We start from the raw sequence: 20,599 nt of genomic DNA on the forward strand, positions 1-20,599 counted from the left end.
TAGAATAAAAGTGACCCCAGGTCTGGTACATGTAGTGGTAGTATCCAAGTTACCCCTGGTCTAGTACATGTAGTGGAAGGATTACAGTGACCCCAGGTCTAGTACGTGTAGTGGTAGTATAAAAGGCACCCCAGGTCTAGTACATGTAATGGTAGTATAAAAGTGACCCCCGGTCTAGTACATGTAGTGGAAGGATTACAGTGACCCCAGGTCTAGTATACGTAGTGGTAGTATAAAAGTGACCCCCGGTCTAGTACATGTAGTGGAAGTTTAAAAGTGACCCCAGGTCTAGCACATGTAGTGGTAGTATAAACGTGACTCCAGGTCTAGTACATGTAGGGGTAGTATAAAAGTGACCCCGGGTCTAGTACATGTAGTGGAATTATAAAAGTGACCCCAGGGCTAGTACATGTAGTGGAAGTTTAAAAGTGACCCCAGGTCTAATACATGTAGTGGAAGTATAAAAGGGCCCCCAGGTCTAGTATATGTAGTGGTCGTATAAAAGTGACCCCAGGGCTAGTACATGTAGTGGAAGTTTAAAAGTGACCCCAGGTCTAGTATATGTAGTGGTAGTATAAAATTGACTCCACGTCTAATACATGTAGTGGTAGTATATAAGTGACCCCAGGTCTAGTACGTGTAGTGGTAGTATAAAAGTGGCCCCAGGTCTAGTACACGTAGTGGTAGTATAAAAGTTACCCCAGGTCTAGTACATGTCGTGGTAGTATAAAAGTGACACCAGGTCTAGTACATGTAGCGGTAGTATAAAAGTCACCCCAGGTCTAGTACATGTAGTGGTAGTATTGGTGATCAACATCATACAAAAGGCTCTGACATTAGTAACAAGGTGTTATAAAGACAAAGAAAATAGTTGTACATATGAATTATTATTGTACATATCGCTATGTGTACGTCCCATGGAGTGATAAGATGTTCGTATGCTCGTCTCTGATAAAAGGCCTTAGTTTAGTGGCAAGTTCCTACAAAGTGACAATGTGTTTTCATGTAGTGTAAATCATCTTACCCTCTCATCCCTGTAGACTAAGCAGTGCCGAGTGTGTTTATCTAAGCTCCATCTGGTGGTGCACATATAGCCACCAGGTGGAGCCTCTGTATTTTCAAGATGTTGACTGAGGAGAGGTATTCCTGCTGGGTCATTGTGACTATATTAATGAATTCAAGGTCATATGAACAAAGCTGAACTGTACTAAAATCATTATTGATTTCAGAAAATATATATAGATACAGCAGAATGTTTATTTTTAATAAAAGACATATTTCAAACAGTAATGTCTTCAGAAGTATATGCCTGTAGACAGATTAGTCTCCGTCACTAACCGTCCAATCTTCACTAAAGCCACTGGAGTTTTTGTTATTGTTTTATTGCCTTATACAGATATTTCCATATCAATCACATAAAAGAAATTTATAACAATAAAAATGTCAGTTTATGAAAACTCAGCAACACAACTTTAAAAAATATGATCTTGAATAATAATCTCTTATCTCTATGACATTCCTACCAGATCATATCATCTCTGTACATTATATAGACAACAAGGTAAGGGTCCATATACTGTGGACATAATATTAATATTGTATTACATTGTAATTTGCAATGAAGATTTAAGAAATTTGGTGATTTTTCTCATTAATATTTAACACATTTAAACAATAAATACACATTTTATGAGTAATTGTTCATTTTCTCAAATTTCAATCCTTGTAAATAAGTTGTTGAACAGTTAAAAACACATTGTCAGTTTGGAAAATAAATGTTTGTCAAACAATGATTTACAAATATCAATCTCTCCTTATCAGAAAACAAAGATAAAACAATCAATCGAACCATACAATCACAATATTTTTTTATATGAATATTTAAAAATAAGTCAAATATGGAAACAGTGCAAAATATTCTATTCTAATATATTTTTACAATGACAGCCATTTACAAATATCCTCAGTGTCTCTATTCAGGCAACAGTTCTCAACCTTAACATTCCAGCAGGCCAAGTTCACGACCTCTACTCATTCTCCACTTCCTCAACACATCTAGAGTTATCTCCCCATAGTTTATTCATCTGTCTACACCAAACTGTACAGCTCATTAGATTGTTTGTGTCACAGAGTGATAGCCCCTCTGTGTAAACAATGAGTTATTTTTATGATACACAGATGTTTTACCACAGTTTGAAGGCCTCTTTGTGTCAACAACAAGTGATTTTTATGACACACAGGTACTCTACCACAGAGTTATCTACTCCTGTTTAGAGTTTTTTTCCCTTGTATCACAGAGGCAACATATTTCTTCATCACATTGTTATCTTCTCCTGTAAGGGGAAAATTATATCCACTTTCTTTTGTAAGACAGAGTTATCTCCTCCTGTACAGGACAACTTCTATACACTTTACCTTCCAGAGTTCTCTCCTCTTGTATGGGAAAAGTTGTATTTTGTTTGCTTTCCATAAGTTATCTCCTTTTGTATGGAAAGCATCGTCATCCTCGTTTTTTTCTTGTTGGTATGACAGACTAATTCTCCTGGATAGAGATCCTACTCTGTCACAGTGGGGTCAGATGACGTTGTGGCTCAGGGTATTTTGACCCCACACTCATACTCGCCCTGTCACAGTGGGGTCAGATGTAGTTGTAGCTCAGGGTATTTTGACCCCACACTCATACCATCTTGTTACTGGAGTCAAGATGGGGGATATATTTGCAATGCGGGGCTCCTGACCCCACTCTGCTCGCACATATGCTGTGAAAAGGAAATGTTCAGCTTTAAAACATGTCTTGCATTGTTTAAACATGTCTTGCATTGAAGATATTCCATCCTCGATCTCCAGGGGAACTACACTCACTTTTGCTCTCTGCACCCCTGGAATATGTCATAGCAAAATTGAAGGCTCTGTGTGCACCACCATGTTGATGAGACAAGAAGGCTAGTTTGATCCTTTGATATACATCAAAAGAATCTCACGGTCACGTAACAGTAAAAATTGACAGGCTTTGAAGTCGGGCATCTCTCCTTTGTAATCTTTAAAGGACAGGTATCAGCCTAGCGGTTGGTCAGTTATTTTTACCCCAGACCAATCAAACAGCTATCTTAGTGACTTCAATTTTGCTATGACATATTCCAGGGGTGTAGAGAGCGAAAGTGGGTGTAACCCCTGGATATCGAGGATGGAGATATCATGGACACCAACTTAACTATGGTACATCTTGCCTTCTACGACCCCATTTTGAATTCTCCTCCCCCATCTTCTTTCTCCTCCCTCCTGCCACTGAATTACATCAGTATATTAACAATTAAATGAATTATAAAGTGAGGCGTGAGAAGGACCCTGCTTATGACTCGAAGATGGACTGTTGTTGTCTACCTTGAGTTTTAAAGGATATATTAGAGTCTGTAAGAAAACAAAAACGATCTTACTCCTTATCAAATAATTGGGCTCCGTTTTCTGACCACTTGCCAACATATAGCCTTGAAGCTTTATAGAATGATATGTAAATTGTATTAATGTGAAACATAGCTAGCACCTGTTTATCGTTATAAACCTTCTACTTGTTTACTTTGTACCCCCTGTCTAAAACTAAACGTTAAATCTCGTCTTGTACATAGGACCACCTGTCGATCACTGATAGATTGAGAATTTACCAAGTTTTGTTTATTATAAAAACCTGCCTCCAAAGACATATTGGTTATTAAGATTCATTTTGGTTTTAACTGTGAGCAATTTATATGTTTCAATATATATTGATTAATGAGTCTTATGAGTTAACGCTATGATACTCGAAAAGCGGAACGTTTTCTCGTGTGGAAGTGTTCTCTTTGCGACTCGTTAAACTGATGGTGGAGTGGAAACTTTTCGCAACGGAATTGATTCTGAAATTTATATATTCTACATAATTATCTAAATAGAAATGTTGGTAGGTGCTAATTTACTGTACTTAATTATAATTAGTAGTTTTGGTGCTAAATCACGTGTGAAAGATTAAAATCTATGTTACTGCATGGTGTCGTCTTTATCAGATAGGAACACGTGTACTGTGTGTAGGTAACGGAAACAAACGGGTTTTCTGTTGATATATATCTCGGAACTGATTGGTGTACAAACAACCACACAGGTTTGTCAGAACATCATACTTCTCACCGACAGCGCACCAACTTACAATTCAGGTGTTAATCTGGGGTTAGGTAATAGAATGGGGGTTAGATGTGTGTGAATGTTTGGTTGTTTAGGAGCTAGTTGAAGGGGGGGGGGGGCAGTTTGACAAGTGTGAATTCTGACGGGTATAGTTTGGGGAGGGGGCTGAGGGTTAGACGTGTGTTTTACGCCATAGTCATGTTAGTATTAGGGACTGATATAACCAGGTCATATAATAACCCGTAAATGTATCCTCATCTCTCGTTTGACTTACCAGGTATTTCATAACCATACTTTAATGTCACTTACACAAATACAGAATACAATGTTTTTCCAGACAGTTCTGTTCATTACAAAAATAGATTTGGAACAGCATTTTCTAGATTTAGGTTCCTGCATGTATGTAAGTAATATAAATGAGTCTAATTGATAAATAAGCTCTACATTAAACTTTACTACATTTGAACAAAACAGTTTTCATTTTGAGTCCTTTGACATAAATGATATTCAGGTGTCCTTACCTTTTTGTGAAGGGAAAAACGAAAAATCTATTTCCACCGAACCATCTGCTTCACTTGACCCGCCCACAAACTCACAGTGGTCCTGACCATAGCCATGCTCATCTGCAATGTCTAGGAAGTCCTCATCCAGCGAATTTCCCAGTAAAATCTTGTATCTGTCTTCAGAACACAAAATCACGCCTACGAATCTTGCAATTGTCCCGCTACAGACGCTGTTCTGGCGGACATACTGGAGCTTGTTGCAGCTGTTCTTGATGCTGTTGTAGGTGAAGTTGTATTCCATCCAGTCTCCCGACTCCAGCTTCTTTTGGATGTACAAGTACTTCATTGTCTGTCCGTTTTTGGAGACTTTTTGTGCCATTGTTGCTTGCTTGACACCAATAATCTGAACACTGCGACTCAGATTTGTTATAACTGAAAACTTAGATTGGATACGAAGAAGATTTTGCTGAAGAGACCGGAACTTGGTTCCGATTTCCCGATCATTTTGTGCCATGGTGTCTTTGATGCGATCAAGTTTTACATCAAAAGCATTTTGCTTAAAGTCAAAGCCGCCAAAATCAGCCTCAAGGTCATTCAGCCGCATTTCCATGTCCGAGTTTTGGTTGCGTGACTTGTTGAGATGTTTGAGCTGAGACTGAACTGTGTCAATGCTCTGTTGCAGATTTGCTTGCATGTTCTGACTCTCGTTGCGATAACTCTGTAGTGTCTGCTTGAATATATTGAGGTAACTACTTGACATATTGTTGTTCCTCTCTTGAATAGTCATTCTTTGCTGCAGAGCTGTCATGGATGACTCAAGTCGCTCCTTCAGGTTTACTTGAATGTGTGTCTTCAGAATGTCAAGCTCATTCTGTAAGTGTGATGCTCGCTGAAGCGTATTTTGAGGTCCATCAACCCGTCTGCTGAGAGATTCAAGACCTGCCTTCAATTCAGACACCTGTTGTGTGACTAGGAGACTGTCCAACAGAGAGGATGTCCGGTCATTTCTAGAAATTGCTGTCAGATTATTTTTCAGTTCCAAAAAGTTTATTTCAAGTTCTGAAATTTTGGCGGTAAAGTTGCATTGAGAGCAAATTGTTGTTTCTGTGTCCTGAACCACAGTTGCTATGGTAACCTCCTCCTGTTGTTGTTGTATAGCTGCTTTAACAGTACGTTGTATTATGACCTTGAGTTGTTGTGATATTTCATTTGTTAGCTGGTCTTTTTCCTTGACTGACAAATCGGACTGTGATATGTCCTGAGTTGTGTTACTTGATGAAGTGCCCCAGGACAATGAGTTGCTTGAAGATTCATTCTCTGCTGATGTATTGTCTGTTGAGACTTTCAGGATCTCTGACAGATCAATGCCAGCTGATGTGTTTCCTAGCTCTTGTTCATCCAACACCCTGGAGGAATTGGTGTCCACTGTTATATTGGATTGACCCTCCTTCTCCAGCGCTGTTTCACCTTCTCCTAATTGGTCAATTGCCTTGTCATGGCTGCTAGTTAATTTTTGGAGTGATCTAGCAAGTTGGTTGATATTTACTGATTCCACCTCCAATAATTCATCACTTTCTTGATCTTTATTCCTAAAAATAGAGTTATCGCCCTTCAATGCTAAATCCTTCAATGAGGAATTTTCTGAATTCTCGTCCATGTCCATGGCTGAGCCGGTATCCTCAAAGTTTCGGGAATACATATGGAAAAGTTCTTGTTCTAAACTCTGCATTAAATTTGCTTTTAGAATTTGAAACTCTGCCATCAGTAACGGTTTAATAGGGTCCAGTAGTCTATCAGAATCCTCTGTTGATTTTGAACTTAACCTGCTTAACGTTTCAATTTTGGACTCAAATTCATGATATTTTGATTCTAGATATCGGTTTTTTAATGTCATTGCACTCATTTGACTTTCCATGCTTTCAACCTTGTTTGCCAGATCAGCGTATTGTGTCATTGCTGGTTGAATGCGCTGTGTGTCGATGACCCGTACATGGTGGCTCATCTGTCGTAGCTGGGCCTCTAACGATTGTAGTTTGGCCATGAGTGCCTCATGGTTGTCACAGTTGTTTTTTATACTGTCCTTGGGGATGACAAGGCTTAAGACGCACGTATCCTGTGCCGAGTTATAGTGCCGAGGAATCCCCCACACGGGGATGATCGCGGACCAGTAAAGTAGGAACGCTAACAGTACAGTGCACAAATATTCCATAGTGATGTCCCGGAATAACACAGAAGTGTGAATAATCACTCCACTTACTAAAGGTGATGATAAGAATGGTTGAAAGACAACTTAACAGAATTGTGAACACGCTGCCTGTTTTTATGTATCACCGAATTATTTATCCTACAGAAAGTCTGTAAAAATGACAAAGTTGCCACATTTATGAATTCCACAAGTATTATGTATCGGTGCTGAGGTGATAACAAGCATGCTCTCCAGTGTAGTCCATATCATAAACTATCTGTTGTGCCACATGCTGGGCCAGAATTCATATCATTTTTACACGGAAATCCACACTTCCTCCAGTTTTTGTCTGTTGAGTAATCCCTCGGAACAGGCTAACAATATATCACAACCGTTAAATTCTTTTTTTTTGTTTGCTATCCAAGTTTTAACCAGATGTATTCGATTTGTAAATACCTAGATATTCTCGGTGTATCCTGTAAACATCAGTTCTGAGTTACATTGGTGAGGCTGCAGTCTGATTGTAGTAGGAAGTTAGCTGGATCATTAGATATATTTCCATGCTATTTGAAGTGGGTGCTGTCTGTGGTGCGATCCCCTTGTAGTGAGAACTCCTAACTCCGCACCCTATCAGCTAACACTGATTGGCCTGGCAGCATACCACATATAATTCATTCACTGTTTACAAATGTATATAATGATCTTTATCGTCAGAACATGCCCACTTATTTGTAACGCGATGGATCATCTGCTCTGGCATAGCCGTTTGGACTCTGGTCAAAGAAAATTCCTACAGACTGAGAGATTCTTAGGGTTATTGTTTGTAAATAAATGACTGTTTTCGCTGTCAGTCCGGAAGTAAATAATTTTCGAACGAATAAACAAGTTCAATGTGATTGGGTGTAACCCAAACATCTTCACATGGTACTACAGGGGCCTGTGGTAGTGGGTGTAACCCAAACAGCTTCACATGGTACTACAGGGGCCTGTGGTAGTGGGTGTAACCCAAACATCTTCACATGGTACTACAGGGGCCTGTGGTAGTGGGTGTAACCCAAACAGCTTCACATGGTACTACAGGGGCCTGTGGTAGTCCTCCGTGGGTACTCATCAATCTTACTCCCATCAAAGCTTAAGTTTTCTTACAAATCAAACATTTTATGGGGAAGGATAGTCACACCAACATTGATCATTGCCAATTACTCTCACATTGATAAGATGTTTCTGGTGTGACATCAGTAAGCACATACATTTAACACACAAGATTGGCAAACTCCAAAGTTTGACTCCCAAAAAGCTTACCACCATATATCATTTTTATACCACAAACACATTGTTTCATAAAACTTGTATGTATCATCTTATAATTTAGAACATGCATACCAGGTACCTTGGTATAAAATATACCTGAACATGCATACCAGGTACCTTTGTATAAAATATACCTTTATACAGACTGAGAGTGTAATTTACTATACCTTTATACAGACTGAGAGTGTAATTTACTATACCTTTATACAGACTGAGAGTGTAATTAACTATACCTTTATACATAATGAGAGTGTAATTCACTATACCTTTATTACAGACTTAGAGTGTAATTTACGATACCTTTATACAGACTGAGAGTGTAATTTACTTCACAATATTAACAATCAACAATCAAAAATCATGCTCATTCTTGCAAATGTATTTCTCTGTATCATTAGTCTAGATATAAGAACATTTAAAAGAGAACTATGATAGTGAGCATCATCCATACTTGTTCTAAGTCTAAATGAAAGCTTGGGTTTATCATATGGGACAATAGGCTGTTTGCTATAAATAGATTTAATGCATATCGGAAAAGAATGGATACATTATGTACACTATTTAATTATGTATTTCATCAGAAAATTAAATTATTTACGCATTTATTTAACAAAATAAATTCTGGAATTCCCATCCCTAATTAATTATTAAAGGACGATGTTTGGTTTGATGTGAATATAAATATAGTAGATAAATGTTGTGTCTGTTTTTACATTCCATGATTAAATGGTCTCATTAGTACCAAACATTAAACATGCCTAACTCATTAAATGTGCTCTCTAATGNCCCCCCCAGCAGGAGTTTGAGAACTCCTCATAGTGCTAAGACCTCTACAATACAGATTGTGCCAGGCTGTACGAAATGGCTAAAAATCTTCAAATACAGGGCAAATAGTCCCAGGATGAATATCCTCTCCAGAGAGGACAAATAGTCCAAGGATGTACATAGTAGCTAAAAATCCTCCCCAGAGAGGGCAAATAGTCCCAGGATGTACATAGTAGCTAAAAATCCTCCCCAAAGAGGGCAAATAGTCACAGGATGTACATAGTGGCTAAAAATCCTCTCCAAAGAGGGCAAATAGTCCCAGGATGTACATAGTAGCTAAAAATCCTCCCTAGAGGGGGCAAATAGTCCCAGGATGTACATAGTAGCTAAAAGTCCTCCCTAGAGAGGGCAAATAGTCCCAGGATGTACATAGTGGCTAAAAATCCTCCCCAAAGAGGGCAAATAGTCCCAGGATGTACATAGTAGCTAAAAATCCTCCCTAGAGAGGGCAAATAGTCCCAGGATGTACAAAGTAGCTAAAATTCCTCCCCAGAGAGGACAAATAGTGCCAGGCTGTACATAGTAGCTAAAAATCCTCCCTAGAGAGGGGCAATAGTACCAGGCTATCCATAATAGCTAAATTCCTCCCTAGAAAGGGGAAATAGTGCCAGGCTATATATAGTGGCTAAAATTCCTCCCTTAAGAAGGCAAATAGTGCCAGGCTGTACATAGTGGCTAAAAATTCTCTCTCAAGAGGGGGAATAGTGCCAGGCTGTACATAGTGGCTAAAATTCCTCCCTTAAGAAGGCAAATAGTGCCAGGCTGTACATAGTGGCTAAAAATTCTCTCTCAAGAGGGGGAATAGTGCCAGGCTGTACATAGTGGCTAAAATTCCTCCCTTAAGAAGGCAAATAGTGCCAGGCTGTACATAGTGGCTAAAAATTCTCTCTCAAGAGGGGGAATAGTGCCAGGCTGTACATAGTGGCTAAAATTCCTCCCTTAAGAAGGCAAATAGTGCCAGGCTGTACATAGTGGCTAAAAATTCTCTCTCAAGAGGGGGAATAGTGCCAGGCTGTACATAGTGGCTAAAATTCCTCCCTAGAGAGGGGAAATAGTGCCAGGCTATACATAATAGCTAAATTCCTCCCTAGAGAGGGGAAATAGTGCCAGGCTATACATAATAGCTAAATTCCTCCCTAGAGAGGGGAAATAGTGCCAGGCTATACATAGTGGCTAAAAATTCTCTCTCAAGAGGGGGAATAGTGCCAGGCTGTACATAGTGGCTAAAAATTCTCTCTCAAGAGGGGGAATAGTGCCAGGCTGTACATAGTGGCTAAAAATCCTTCCCTAGAGAGGGGAAATAGTGCCAGGCTATACATAATAGCTAAATTCCTCCCTTAAGAAGGCAAATAGTGCCAGGCTGTACATAGTGGCTAACAATCCTCCCTAGAGAAGGGAAATAGTGCCAGGCTGTACATAGCTAGTGGCTTAAAATTCTCCCTAGAGAGGGGAAATAGTGCCAGGCTATACATAGTGGCTAAAATTCTTCCCTAGAGAGGGGAAATAGTGCCTGGCTGTACATAGTGGCTAAAAATCCTCCCTAGATAAGGGAGATAGTGGCAGGCTGTACATAGTGGCTAAAACCCCTCCTCACATTAGTAAGATTATGCCAGGCTATACATGGTGACTTTGACTCCTCTGAAAGAGGGAAAATATTGCCAGTTATACATAATGTCTTAGACCCCTCCAATGCAGATTGCGCCTGGCTGTACATGGTGCAAAAGAAAATCTTTTATTTAAAGTTAAATAAAGGCTGTTTTACAATGTTATCAGTTTGAAATATAAAATGCAATTGTTTGTGTAAGAGATTCAATTTCTAGTACTGCAGTCCTATTTTTTTTATAATACTTTTGGGAGTCAAATCTGTGCTTACCAGCCTATTAGGGTTCAGTATGTCCCATTTTGCCAAACACTCTCTCAGTCTGATGAGAGTATACTGATGGGTGATATCAGTGTTAATATTGGAAGTAGGCTTCCTGATGTCAGGATATATAGCCTTGTACCACAGATAATTGGGTGGGGTGGGGTGGGGAGGAGGGTAGGGTGGGGTGGTGTTGAGTCCTTGAAGAGCAGTTTGATTTCTTCACCACATGGACAAAGCTCTTTAGTTTTCACAGGAATATGTGGGACGTTTTTGTTGTGGTAGAACAAGGAAGTCTGGTTTAGGGATAATGTATGTTAGTTATTTCAAATGTTATAGCAGGATAAGGGGAGAAGGCAGATGTGTGGTTTTCACGGGAATATGTGGGAGCTCTTTGTTTGGGTAGAACAAGGAAGTCTGGTTTAGGGATAAGATATTTTTTGTGCCAGCTATTATCTTTGCATCTTAATTTTAACTATTAATTAAACAAAACTTTAAAAAGTAAAATTGATAAAATAAAAAAATGATATGTCCAATTCCTAAGGAAAAACGTGCGTTGAATTAAATAATTTCAACAAATTTTCAAATCATAGAGTTATAATCTTAAGAATTAAACTTGCCAAAACCAACCTGTATCAATCAAACCTTCGTCAAGGCCCTATTGTGTATAATTCTATGTATGGTATACATGTATTCAAGTAATTAGAAACAAATGTCTATAATTATCTTATGAGAGATATTGGTTGTTAGGTGTTTGGTCTAGACAGATTTTATTAGGTTATTAATTCAATCACAAATAAAGTAAACATACTTTGTACCTGAGGGTTGCATGCAAGGTTGTGTAACTAGCTCAACATGAACAGGATGAAGATTACCAGATTGGTTTTTAGGATTTAGAGGAGGGACCAGTATTGTTAAATCATGTTAATTGTCACTATTTTCCAGTGCCACAATGGTATTAAAGAGGCATTTGTTGATACGTTAAGAGAAATGTAAAGAAAAGAAGGAAATGTGACTTTTAAATACTTGAGCAATCTGGGTTTTACTGTATATACCTCTCTGTAGTAACAATCTGTCAAAGGAAGAAAAAATATATGTAAGTAAGTGTATATTACATAATATCATGTAAGTGTCGGAAGATAGAGAACCGGGTTCAATATTCCTAAACGTGTTTCCTTACTCAAACCAACATTCTGTACTCCTGCTGAATCCTGATAAAACAGAGGAAATACCCTTTATATTTTACATTTAATTTGTTTCTAGGTCCTTAGTCTGGTAACTCAGTTCCATTCTGATATTAATATTTTCTAACTGACACTAGTGTCTTCAGTAATCAGTGGATTACATAAAAGATTTGACCACATGACTTGAGTTTAAAGCGTAAGAACTATTAAATAGGGTATACTGACGTGACACGTTTGGTTTATTAATACAACGTTTCACAAAATGGACGGTGGTGAAGTCACTAACACATAGTTAACCATACTTTCCAGGAGGAAAACATTGAATTTATTATACGTGAAATTTAATGGCTCAGTGGTTAATGTTCAAATGTAGTTTATCTGTTAGCAGAGTAAACAGAAATAGTTATTTTTTTAATCTTGACCTATCATATCTACCAACTGTGTTGTTAATTATATAAATAGGCTTAAGACACACCTGTATCATTTTCACCTATCTCTATTTCTCATCTTTGTCACTTTCATCATTTTCAGGTGATTATTGATGACACCGACAACAACATTGTGTATGAGTTTCCGTGTAATCGTTGGCTGGCTACGGACGAAGACGACGGTATGACATCCAGAGATCTCATTGTCAATGTCGGGCCAATGAACATCGCTCCAGGTATGCTGTCCGCCAGGCTACTTTATAACCCTCGCTCTCAGTATCAAAATAAGACCACTTCTAATGTAAAAAAGTTTTTCGCTAACAAAACCCTACAAACAAAAGTGACAAGTTTTTGTAATCAAAATTTGATTTAAGAGATATTCGAAATTAAACCTATCATTTGTAGAAATTCATAAAATCTTTCTGTCAGAATTTAAAAGAATAATATTATGGATATTGTCCACACATTTGCTATCCTCACTATTAGAAATGTTATCATTTTCTCAGGATTCCCATTTGTGATTACGGTAACAACGGGGGACAAATCAAATGCTGGTACAGACGCCAGAGTTTTTGTGGTTATGAATGGACCACAGGGAAAAACAAGTGGAAAAGTTTGGTTGGAGACTGGGAAATTTGAAAAAGGAACGACCGATATCTTTAATGTCGACATGGTGGAGATGTTGAGCCCACTCAAGGAAATAGAGGTCGGCCATGACAACAGTGGGATTGGACCTGGCTGGTTCCTGGACCAAGTGATTGTCTTTTGTCCAAGTACAGGAATAGAACAGGTGTTTCCTTGTCAGAAGTGGTTTGCTACAGACAGTGGCGATGGTCAGATACAGCGAACTCTCAAAGAACAAAAGGCAGTCCGAAAGACCAAGGAAAAGAGTAAGTTATTAAAGAGCAGTTCCAAGGCAAAACAAAAGAGTACTTTAAAAAAAGGCCATACAACCACATAATATAGGATGTTATGCAATATACAGAAGACTATGATATTCCTGGACTTATACTTCTCATTGATTTTGAAAAAGCCTTCAATTCTGTTTCTTGGAACTTTTTACAAAAAAAACTAAAATATTTCAAATTTGGCCCAACTATACTTAATTGGATAAAACTGTTTCAACAAAATATTCACTCAGCAGTAAACATAGGGGGAAACTTATCACTTTTTTTCAGCATAGAACATGGCTGTCGTCAAGGAGATCCTGTATCTTCTTATATTTTTATTTTATGTGCAGAAATTTTATCGATAATTTGAAGAAATAACAATAACATCAAGGGGATATTTGTACGGGATAATGAAATTATTTTATCACAAATTGCAGATGATACATCTGTTATTTTAGATGGTTCTAAAAGATCTCTGGATGAAACCTTTAAACATCTCTCTTATTATGCAAAAATATCAGGATTAAAAATGAATTTCTCCAAGACTCAGGTAGTGTGGATTGGCAGCAAAAAATATAGTGGAAACTCTTACACAACAGATTGTAATTTACAATGGGGAAGCAATTTGCTCGGGATAGACTATGATGTAGACTTACAAAGAATTACAAAACTGAATTTTGATAAAAAACTTATAAAACTAAAATCTCTTATAGCATCATGGAATAGACGAGTACTTACATCAATAGGTAAAATATCAGTTATTAAAACACTACTTATATCACAGTTTAGCCATTTATTTATAGCACTACCAAATCCTGAACAAACACATATAAGAAAAATTAATAGTATTCTGTAGGAATTTTTGTGGAATGGTAAACCAGATAAAATAAAGAGAGATGTGATAATTAAAAGTTATGAAGAAGGTGGTCTGAAAATGATACATTAAAAATCTTTTATAACAGCTCTTAAAGCAACATGGATAAGATAATTATATAAAGAAGAAGGAAATTGAGCTCTTATCTTAGAAACTTATTTTGAAACATTAGCTAACTGTGGGCTTGAAAAATTAAAAGAAGAATTAAAATGTTGTAGTAACCTCTTTTGGAAAGATGTCTTAGAAGCATGGTACAATACTATTATTTCTAGCAACATATACAATACCAATATACGTGAAAACCCTCTGTGGTTCAATAGTGAAATAAAAAACGACAGAAAATTTACATTAAAAAATTCATGGTTTAAAAAGGGAGTACAATTTGTATATAACATTATTAAAGGATGGATCACTCTACCATTTTGAAGACTTTTTTGACATACCAAGGCCTAAAGAATGCTGTTCATCATTTTATAAGAAAAATTCATCACATTTTTACTTCAGAAAAAGCAATTAATACTTAGAAATAGTAAAGGAGCACAAGACATTTATTCAATATTAATTAAAAATAATGTTAAACCTACTGCTCAAAGAAAATGGATCTTAAATGATAATATAGATGAAGAAACATGGAAAAAAATATATGAATGTCCTTTTAAAACCACCACCAACTCCAAACTACAGTGGCTACAGTACAGAATAAACCACAGAATCCTCACTACAAACACATTTTTATTCAAAATTGGCAAATCACGCAATAACCTTTGCACTTTCTGTAAAATCCACCCTGAAACAATAGTTCATGTGCTATGGGATTGCGAAAAAGTTGATAGGCTAATTGACGAGCTTAAAACAAATATCATAACTAAAAACCTTACACTAAGATTTGATAAACAAGAATTCATTTTTGGTAAACATACATATAAACATACAAAGTTTTATATAGAAAACATCATAATACTACTTATAAAACAATACATATATAAAACTAAATGCCTAGAAATAGACCTTAATCTGACTAGTCTCAAAAACCATATGAAATTTGAATTAAAAGCACAAAAGAGCCTTGTGTCTAAACAGAATAAATTAATAAATAAGGATGAGTTAAACCATCAAATAGATAACTGGATGCAGTTATAATATGACTATATATATATATATGACATATTTGTTCTATACATATATACATCTATTGTACTTTATCGTCTCCTCACTGTAATAATAATCATCAAATTCTTCATACATTTTAATTCGCCAGGCTTAAGTTAAAATAAAATTACCTAGGATTGCTCCCCCATCCCCTGTAATGTTTTGTTTTTGTTTTTGTTGTTGTTTCTGTTTCAGTTTATTTGGTTTTACTCTTGTGTGTTTGATGTCATAGGTTTATATATATTGTTTTTGCATCGGTGTCTCAGTGTATGTCTTTATGTATGTACATGGCATTGGCAATTTTTTAATATCTGCTTATGATATCGGATGAAAATGATGAGATAATGATGGCTGATGATGATGATGGTGATGATGATGTCATATGATGTCATATGATGTCATATGATGTCAGATGAGAATATTAAGAAGACTATCTTATATGATGAGGATGAGGATGAGAAAGATGATGATGGGGATGATGATGTTAAGAATTATGTCAGGATGATGATGATGATGATGATGTTTAGAAAAATGTCAGGATGATGATGATGATGATGATGATGTTTAGAAAAATGTCAGGATGATGGTGATTGTGATGATGATGACAGATGATGATGTTGATGTCATATGATGTCAGATGATTATGATGATAATGTTAGGAATAATATCTTATATGATGATGATGATGTCTGATGATGATGAGGATGATGATGTTAAGAATTATGCTTGTAATTGTGATGATTATGACAGATGATGATGATGATGATGATGTCTGATAATGACAATGATGATGATGTCTGATGATGTTAAGAATAATGTCAGGATGATGGTGGTTGTGATGATGATGACAGATGATGATGATGTTAAGAATAATGTCAGGATGATAGTGGTAGTGATGATGATAACAGATGATGATGATGTTGATGAATTATGATGAGGGGGAGTGTAAAAAAAAACGTTTCCAAAACTATTTAAAACTTTATAGACACCTTGGTTTAATATGTATGAATAATCATGTACTTAGGAACAATGTCATATATGTTTTGTCTTGTCTTGTAAAAAAAAAATATATATATATATATATACATAACCAAGGAAAAGAGTATGTTCTAAAAAAGCATTTTGTAGACTAAATTTGATTTTAAAAGTGTGTCACCTAATAAAAGCAGGTTAAGAGCTGTTAAAAAGAATAATTGTTAGAAAGGAATGAAAATATTATTTTGTTTTGTTTGTTATTTTACATGGTGATATGTTAATCGTCAAAATATCCTCCTTTTTCTGCAGAGATCCCATGGCTTGTTGTCATATCTACTAGTGATATAAAAAGTGCGGGTACAGATGCAAATGTCTACATGGTTGCCTACGGCGACAAAGGAAAATCTGACAAGGTTACATTGGACAACAAAGGGGACAATTTTGAGAAAGGGCAGACGGATCACTTCAAGGTGGGCATGGTGGACATCGGCAAGTTGTATAAGATACGTGTATGGCACGACAACGACGGATTAGCATCGGGCTGGCACCTCCACAAGGTCAACCTGGAGAATATGACAACAAAGGAAAAGTACAACTTCAAGTGTGACCGCTGGCTGGCTGACGACGAGGACGACAAATCGCTCATACGTGAAATGCCAGCGGAGAGTAAAGATATCAATAAACCTTTACCTTGTAAGTTTTTTGTACATTAACACCGATCTGAAAAATATAAGAGGAGGAATCTTGGATCACTTTTCATTTTTTAATTCAATGATTAGTCCATAATTATTTTCATGCTTTCTTTTCTGAACTTGCCTCCCTTGGTCTCTGAATGCATCACCATTTTACAAGGTAAAGCCAATTAAAGACTTAATTTTGTTAAAAGACTGTACTTGAAACTTGGTTGAGTTTACCACTGTCAATTACCCTCATTTATCTCTTATATTGTATGTGTTTTTACAGTGGTGAAATACGTAGTGGAAGTTCATACAGGAAAGAAAATGAGAGGTGGAACGGACGCCAATGTGTTCGTCAACCTGTTTGGTGAACTGGGTGATACCGGCGATCGTCCTCTTAAGGAATCCAAAACCAACAGAAATAAATTTGAGAAGGGAAATGTAAGCGTTTTCTCTACACTGTGTTTCTTATTTGTTGTAGTTCTAGAAAGTTCTTACATTTACTCAACCCTACATGTCAATAGTTCAGGCGATTCTACGTCCAGGAGAAATGTCAAGGTCAATGTGTAGCAAAGGCACTGTTGTCTAAAAGACATAAGTACCATAGCAGTATAAAGCAATTTGGATACAATTCTGTAGGTCAACTCACAATCATTGGCTACTTGTTATAGCAAAGCAAATAAAGAATTGTGATACAAAATCATTACAGTTGTCAACTAAAATATTTACGTTTTCAGACGGACATTTTTACACTAGAAGCAGTGACCTTACTCAAGTTGAACAAGATCATCATAGGGCATGATGGGAAGGGTGCAGGCTCTGGCTGGTTTCTGGACAAGGTGGTGGTCAAACAGGAGGGCAAAGACAAATACGATTGTACATTTGAATGTGGACGGTAAGTATAAATGATGCAATTCAAATAATTGAATAAAATTACTCCTAAAAAATATTGAAATTTCTGAGAAGATCTGCATAACTATAGATTCAAAAGATTGTCCAAAGACAAGAGGTGAAAATGATTTTTATTCTGAGAAGATGAGCAAAAAAAGCACTTGTTAGCACTTACATAGTAGGTAGAGTGATCTCCCTTGTTATGTACCCTAAGTAGGTGTCACTACAGGAAGTTTTTTTATAGATATTAAATGTATATGGATATGCTCATGATACGTCACTATGATGTACATTTGTATTTATAAAATAACATCCTTTTTAATTAGTTACTGCCTAGATATGTTGGGGTGTTTTAAGAGTAAAAATTAATAAAATGGTTTCATTTTATGAAAGTTGTTGTTGTAAAAGATTGAATTGAGAGTAGAAGAACTGAAGACTGTTTTATTTATACCTGGTGTATTATGTTTATTTATACCTGGTGTGTTATGTTTATTTATACCTGATGTGTTACAGCTGGCTGGCCACCAGTGAGGATGACGGTCAGATTGTCCGTGAGCTAACACTTGGCTCACAAATGTTGTCCAGTAAGTATTACGTGACTGGTCCTGTAAGATATTTTTGTTTTTGTCACATAGGCACATGTGGTGATTTTAGACATCTTTCCAGATGTTATTTATTTTATTGTTATATCAAATATAACTATAAAGCGTGTGGACAAACACAATAGTATTTTATAAAAAATCATCCGAAGTTCATTCCAGGCGAAAAATGTAATATTTTTTGCCGAACTAAATGTTCACACTCTGACCTTTGTAAAATTGTTGATTGGGCAGAACAGAAATAAAGTTGTGGATGAAAGTTTCCATTTAGTATTAATGCCAGATCTGAAATGTGTACAGACAAATCCCCAGTTAGGCCCCACAGTAGATTACTATGTATAATCTGGAGATCAGTTTATACAAGACATCAGCTAGGACCAATGGGAGTCATTCAGCTTTAACTTATCTTCTAAATTGAAATAATGGAAATGTTGATAATAATTATATAATAATGATAGGCTTTATTCATTTTTTGATAACATATTGAGCATGAAGCTTGTCTTACATACGGTAAAGATACAATGTAAGATAAAATGTACGGTATTTACAGCTTTATTTCATTGACCCAGAGAGGTGTTCGTCTGCCACCAAAATTACAAAAAATACAACAAATCTGATGTTTTAAACCTCTCCACCTTTCAGCTACCACATACAATGTTCATGTAACAACCGGTGACATCAGAAGTGCGGGAACAGATGCCAATGTATCAATCCAGATATTTGGGTCCAAAGGAGACACAGGAGAGCTCCAACTTCGGTCCTCAGAAAATACATCCAACAAATTTGAGAGAGGAAAAACAGACATGTTCAAACTGGAATCTGTCAACATAGGGGTGGTAAGTAGGATCAGAATCATAAAAACATCTACTGAATTTTGTTAAATTATTAATATTTCAAGTATTGTTTTCTCTTAAACATTTCCATATTAATATTTGATACCATAGTAATTGGTTTTAGAAACCATTGAAGATTTTTGGTGCCTTTCAGAATATATTTTCAATTAATAGCTATCACTGTTATGCACGAAATAAATGCTTTACAATAATTTGAGATTAAAAATTTAATTTGTTTGTTTTTTAAGCTAATTTGGTCCTTTTCTCCAATCAAATGGTTCCGACGTAAGATGGAAATTTCTCACTAAAACAATTTTTACGACTATACTTCATGACATTCCTGTCAATAGGACACACAAGACAACTTTTATACTTGCATCCTGGTAAGAAAATCTGTAATAACTTCAAAGTCCTTTCTCAGGATCATGCTCTGTGACGCGTTTGTTCATGGTAATCCCTCCTTACAACATGTGTGCGATCCCATAATACCCAAGTAGAGGAAGGGAGGTAACTCACTGTACACTATACTTCAAGGTTGTGCTACACTATCTTTAACCTTTTACTACAAAATCCATGATAATTTTTAATTTGTTTTATGTTTTTAGCTGAAGAAGATAAAAATAGGACATGACAACTCTAAACCTGGTGCTGGTTGGCACCTCGACGAGGTCCGTATAGATGTTCCGTCACGAGGTGAACACTATCTGTTTGCTTGTCATCGCTGGTTAGCTAAGGACGAGAAGGATGGCCTCACGATGGTGGAGCTAGAACCCTCACACAAGGAAGATCGTGAAAAACGTAGGCCAATAATTTGTCCTTTTCAATTTTTGCACAAAAATTGCATATGTATATTTTCTGATGTGTATTTGTCGGTTATTATTTGGTTGATCATTTTGATTATCATGTGCCTTTTTTACTTTTAAATAATGTCTGCATTGATTTTTGTGTGAAGGTCTTGTGTAAGATGTGTCAGTATTTACTAACATAAAATATTTATTTCCTAAAGATTTCTTAAGTCTAACAATTAAAGAGAAACACTGTTTTGTCCTCTGTCACACTAACATTCTATTTATTTCCACATAACTGTCGCCGGGGAGGTGACCAGTTTTCCTGGTATTGTCACCAATACTTCGGGGATTACATCATTCTTGTTGACATATTAGCATAATGTTGGCTTAATAATTATACTATATTAACATTTCCCTTTTTATACGCCCGTCGAAGACGATACGTATTATGTTATCACGTGAGCGGGCGGGCGGGCG

General features: G+C 36.5%; 2 protein-coding genes across 3 annotated transcripts in view; one reads left to right on the top strand and one right to left on the bottom strand.

The window, feature by feature from the left end:
* Window positions 1–20,599, top strand: part of LOC110465642 (lipoxygenase homology domain-containing protein 1-like) — a 72,215-nt gene that overhangs the window by 22,399 nt on the left and 29,217 nt on the right. For both annotated transcript variants that reach the window (XM_021521603.1, XM_021521605.1), the window contains exons 12-19: window positions 12,550–12,682; window positions 12,953–13,336; window positions 16,644–17,027; window positions 17,298–17,452; window positions 17,749–17,906; window positions 18,416–18,486; window positions 19,144–19,337; window positions 19,940–20,132. In XM_021521603.1, coding sequence (XP_021377278.1) covers window positions 12,550–12,682; window positions 12,953–13,336; window positions 16,644–17,027; window positions 17,298–17,452; window positions 17,749–17,906; window positions 18,416–18,486; window positions 19,144–19,337; window positions 19,940–20,132 — 1,672 coding nt within the window. The remainder of the gene's footprint in view (window positions 1–12,549; window positions 12,683–12,952; window positions 13,337–16,643; window positions 17,028–17,297; window positions 17,453–17,748; window positions 17,907–18,415; window positions 18,487–19,143; window positions 19,338–19,939; window positions 20,133–20,599) is intronic.
* LOC110465658 (paramyosin-like) lies at window positions 603–7,606 on the bottom strand. Its single transcript, XM_021521616.1, has 2 exons — window positions 4,671–7,606; window positions 603–2,759 (listed from the first exon to the last, which is right to left on the bottom strand). Exons 1-2 carry the CDS (start codon window positions 6,859–6,861, stop codon window positions 2,656–2,658), a joined length of 2,295 nt encoding a protein of 764 aa, XP_021377291.1. The 5' UTR covers window positions 6,862–7,606; the 3' UTR covers window positions 603–2,655.

The sequence above is a fragment of the Mizuhopecten yessoensis genome, unplaced genomic scaffold (assembly GCF_002113885.1).
Source record: "Mizuhopecten yessoensis strain PY_sf001 unplaced genomic scaffold, ASM211388v2 scaffold1591, whole genome shotgun sequence".
Taxonomy (NCBI): Eukaryota; Metazoa; Mollusca; class Bivalvia; order Pectinida; family Pectinidae; genus Mizuhopecten; species Mizuhopecten yessoensis.

Excerpts from the sequence above, each read along its gene's own strand:
- LOC110465658 (XM_021521616.1), bottom strand. The coding sequence starts at position 6,861 with ATGGAATATTTGTGCACTGTACTGTTAGCGTTCCTACTTTACTGGTCC. Across the intron at positions 2,760-4,670 it reads GTTTTTCCCTTCACAAAAAG|CATATGTGCGAGCAGAGTGG; the intron begins GTAAGGACACCT and ends TCCTTTTCACAG.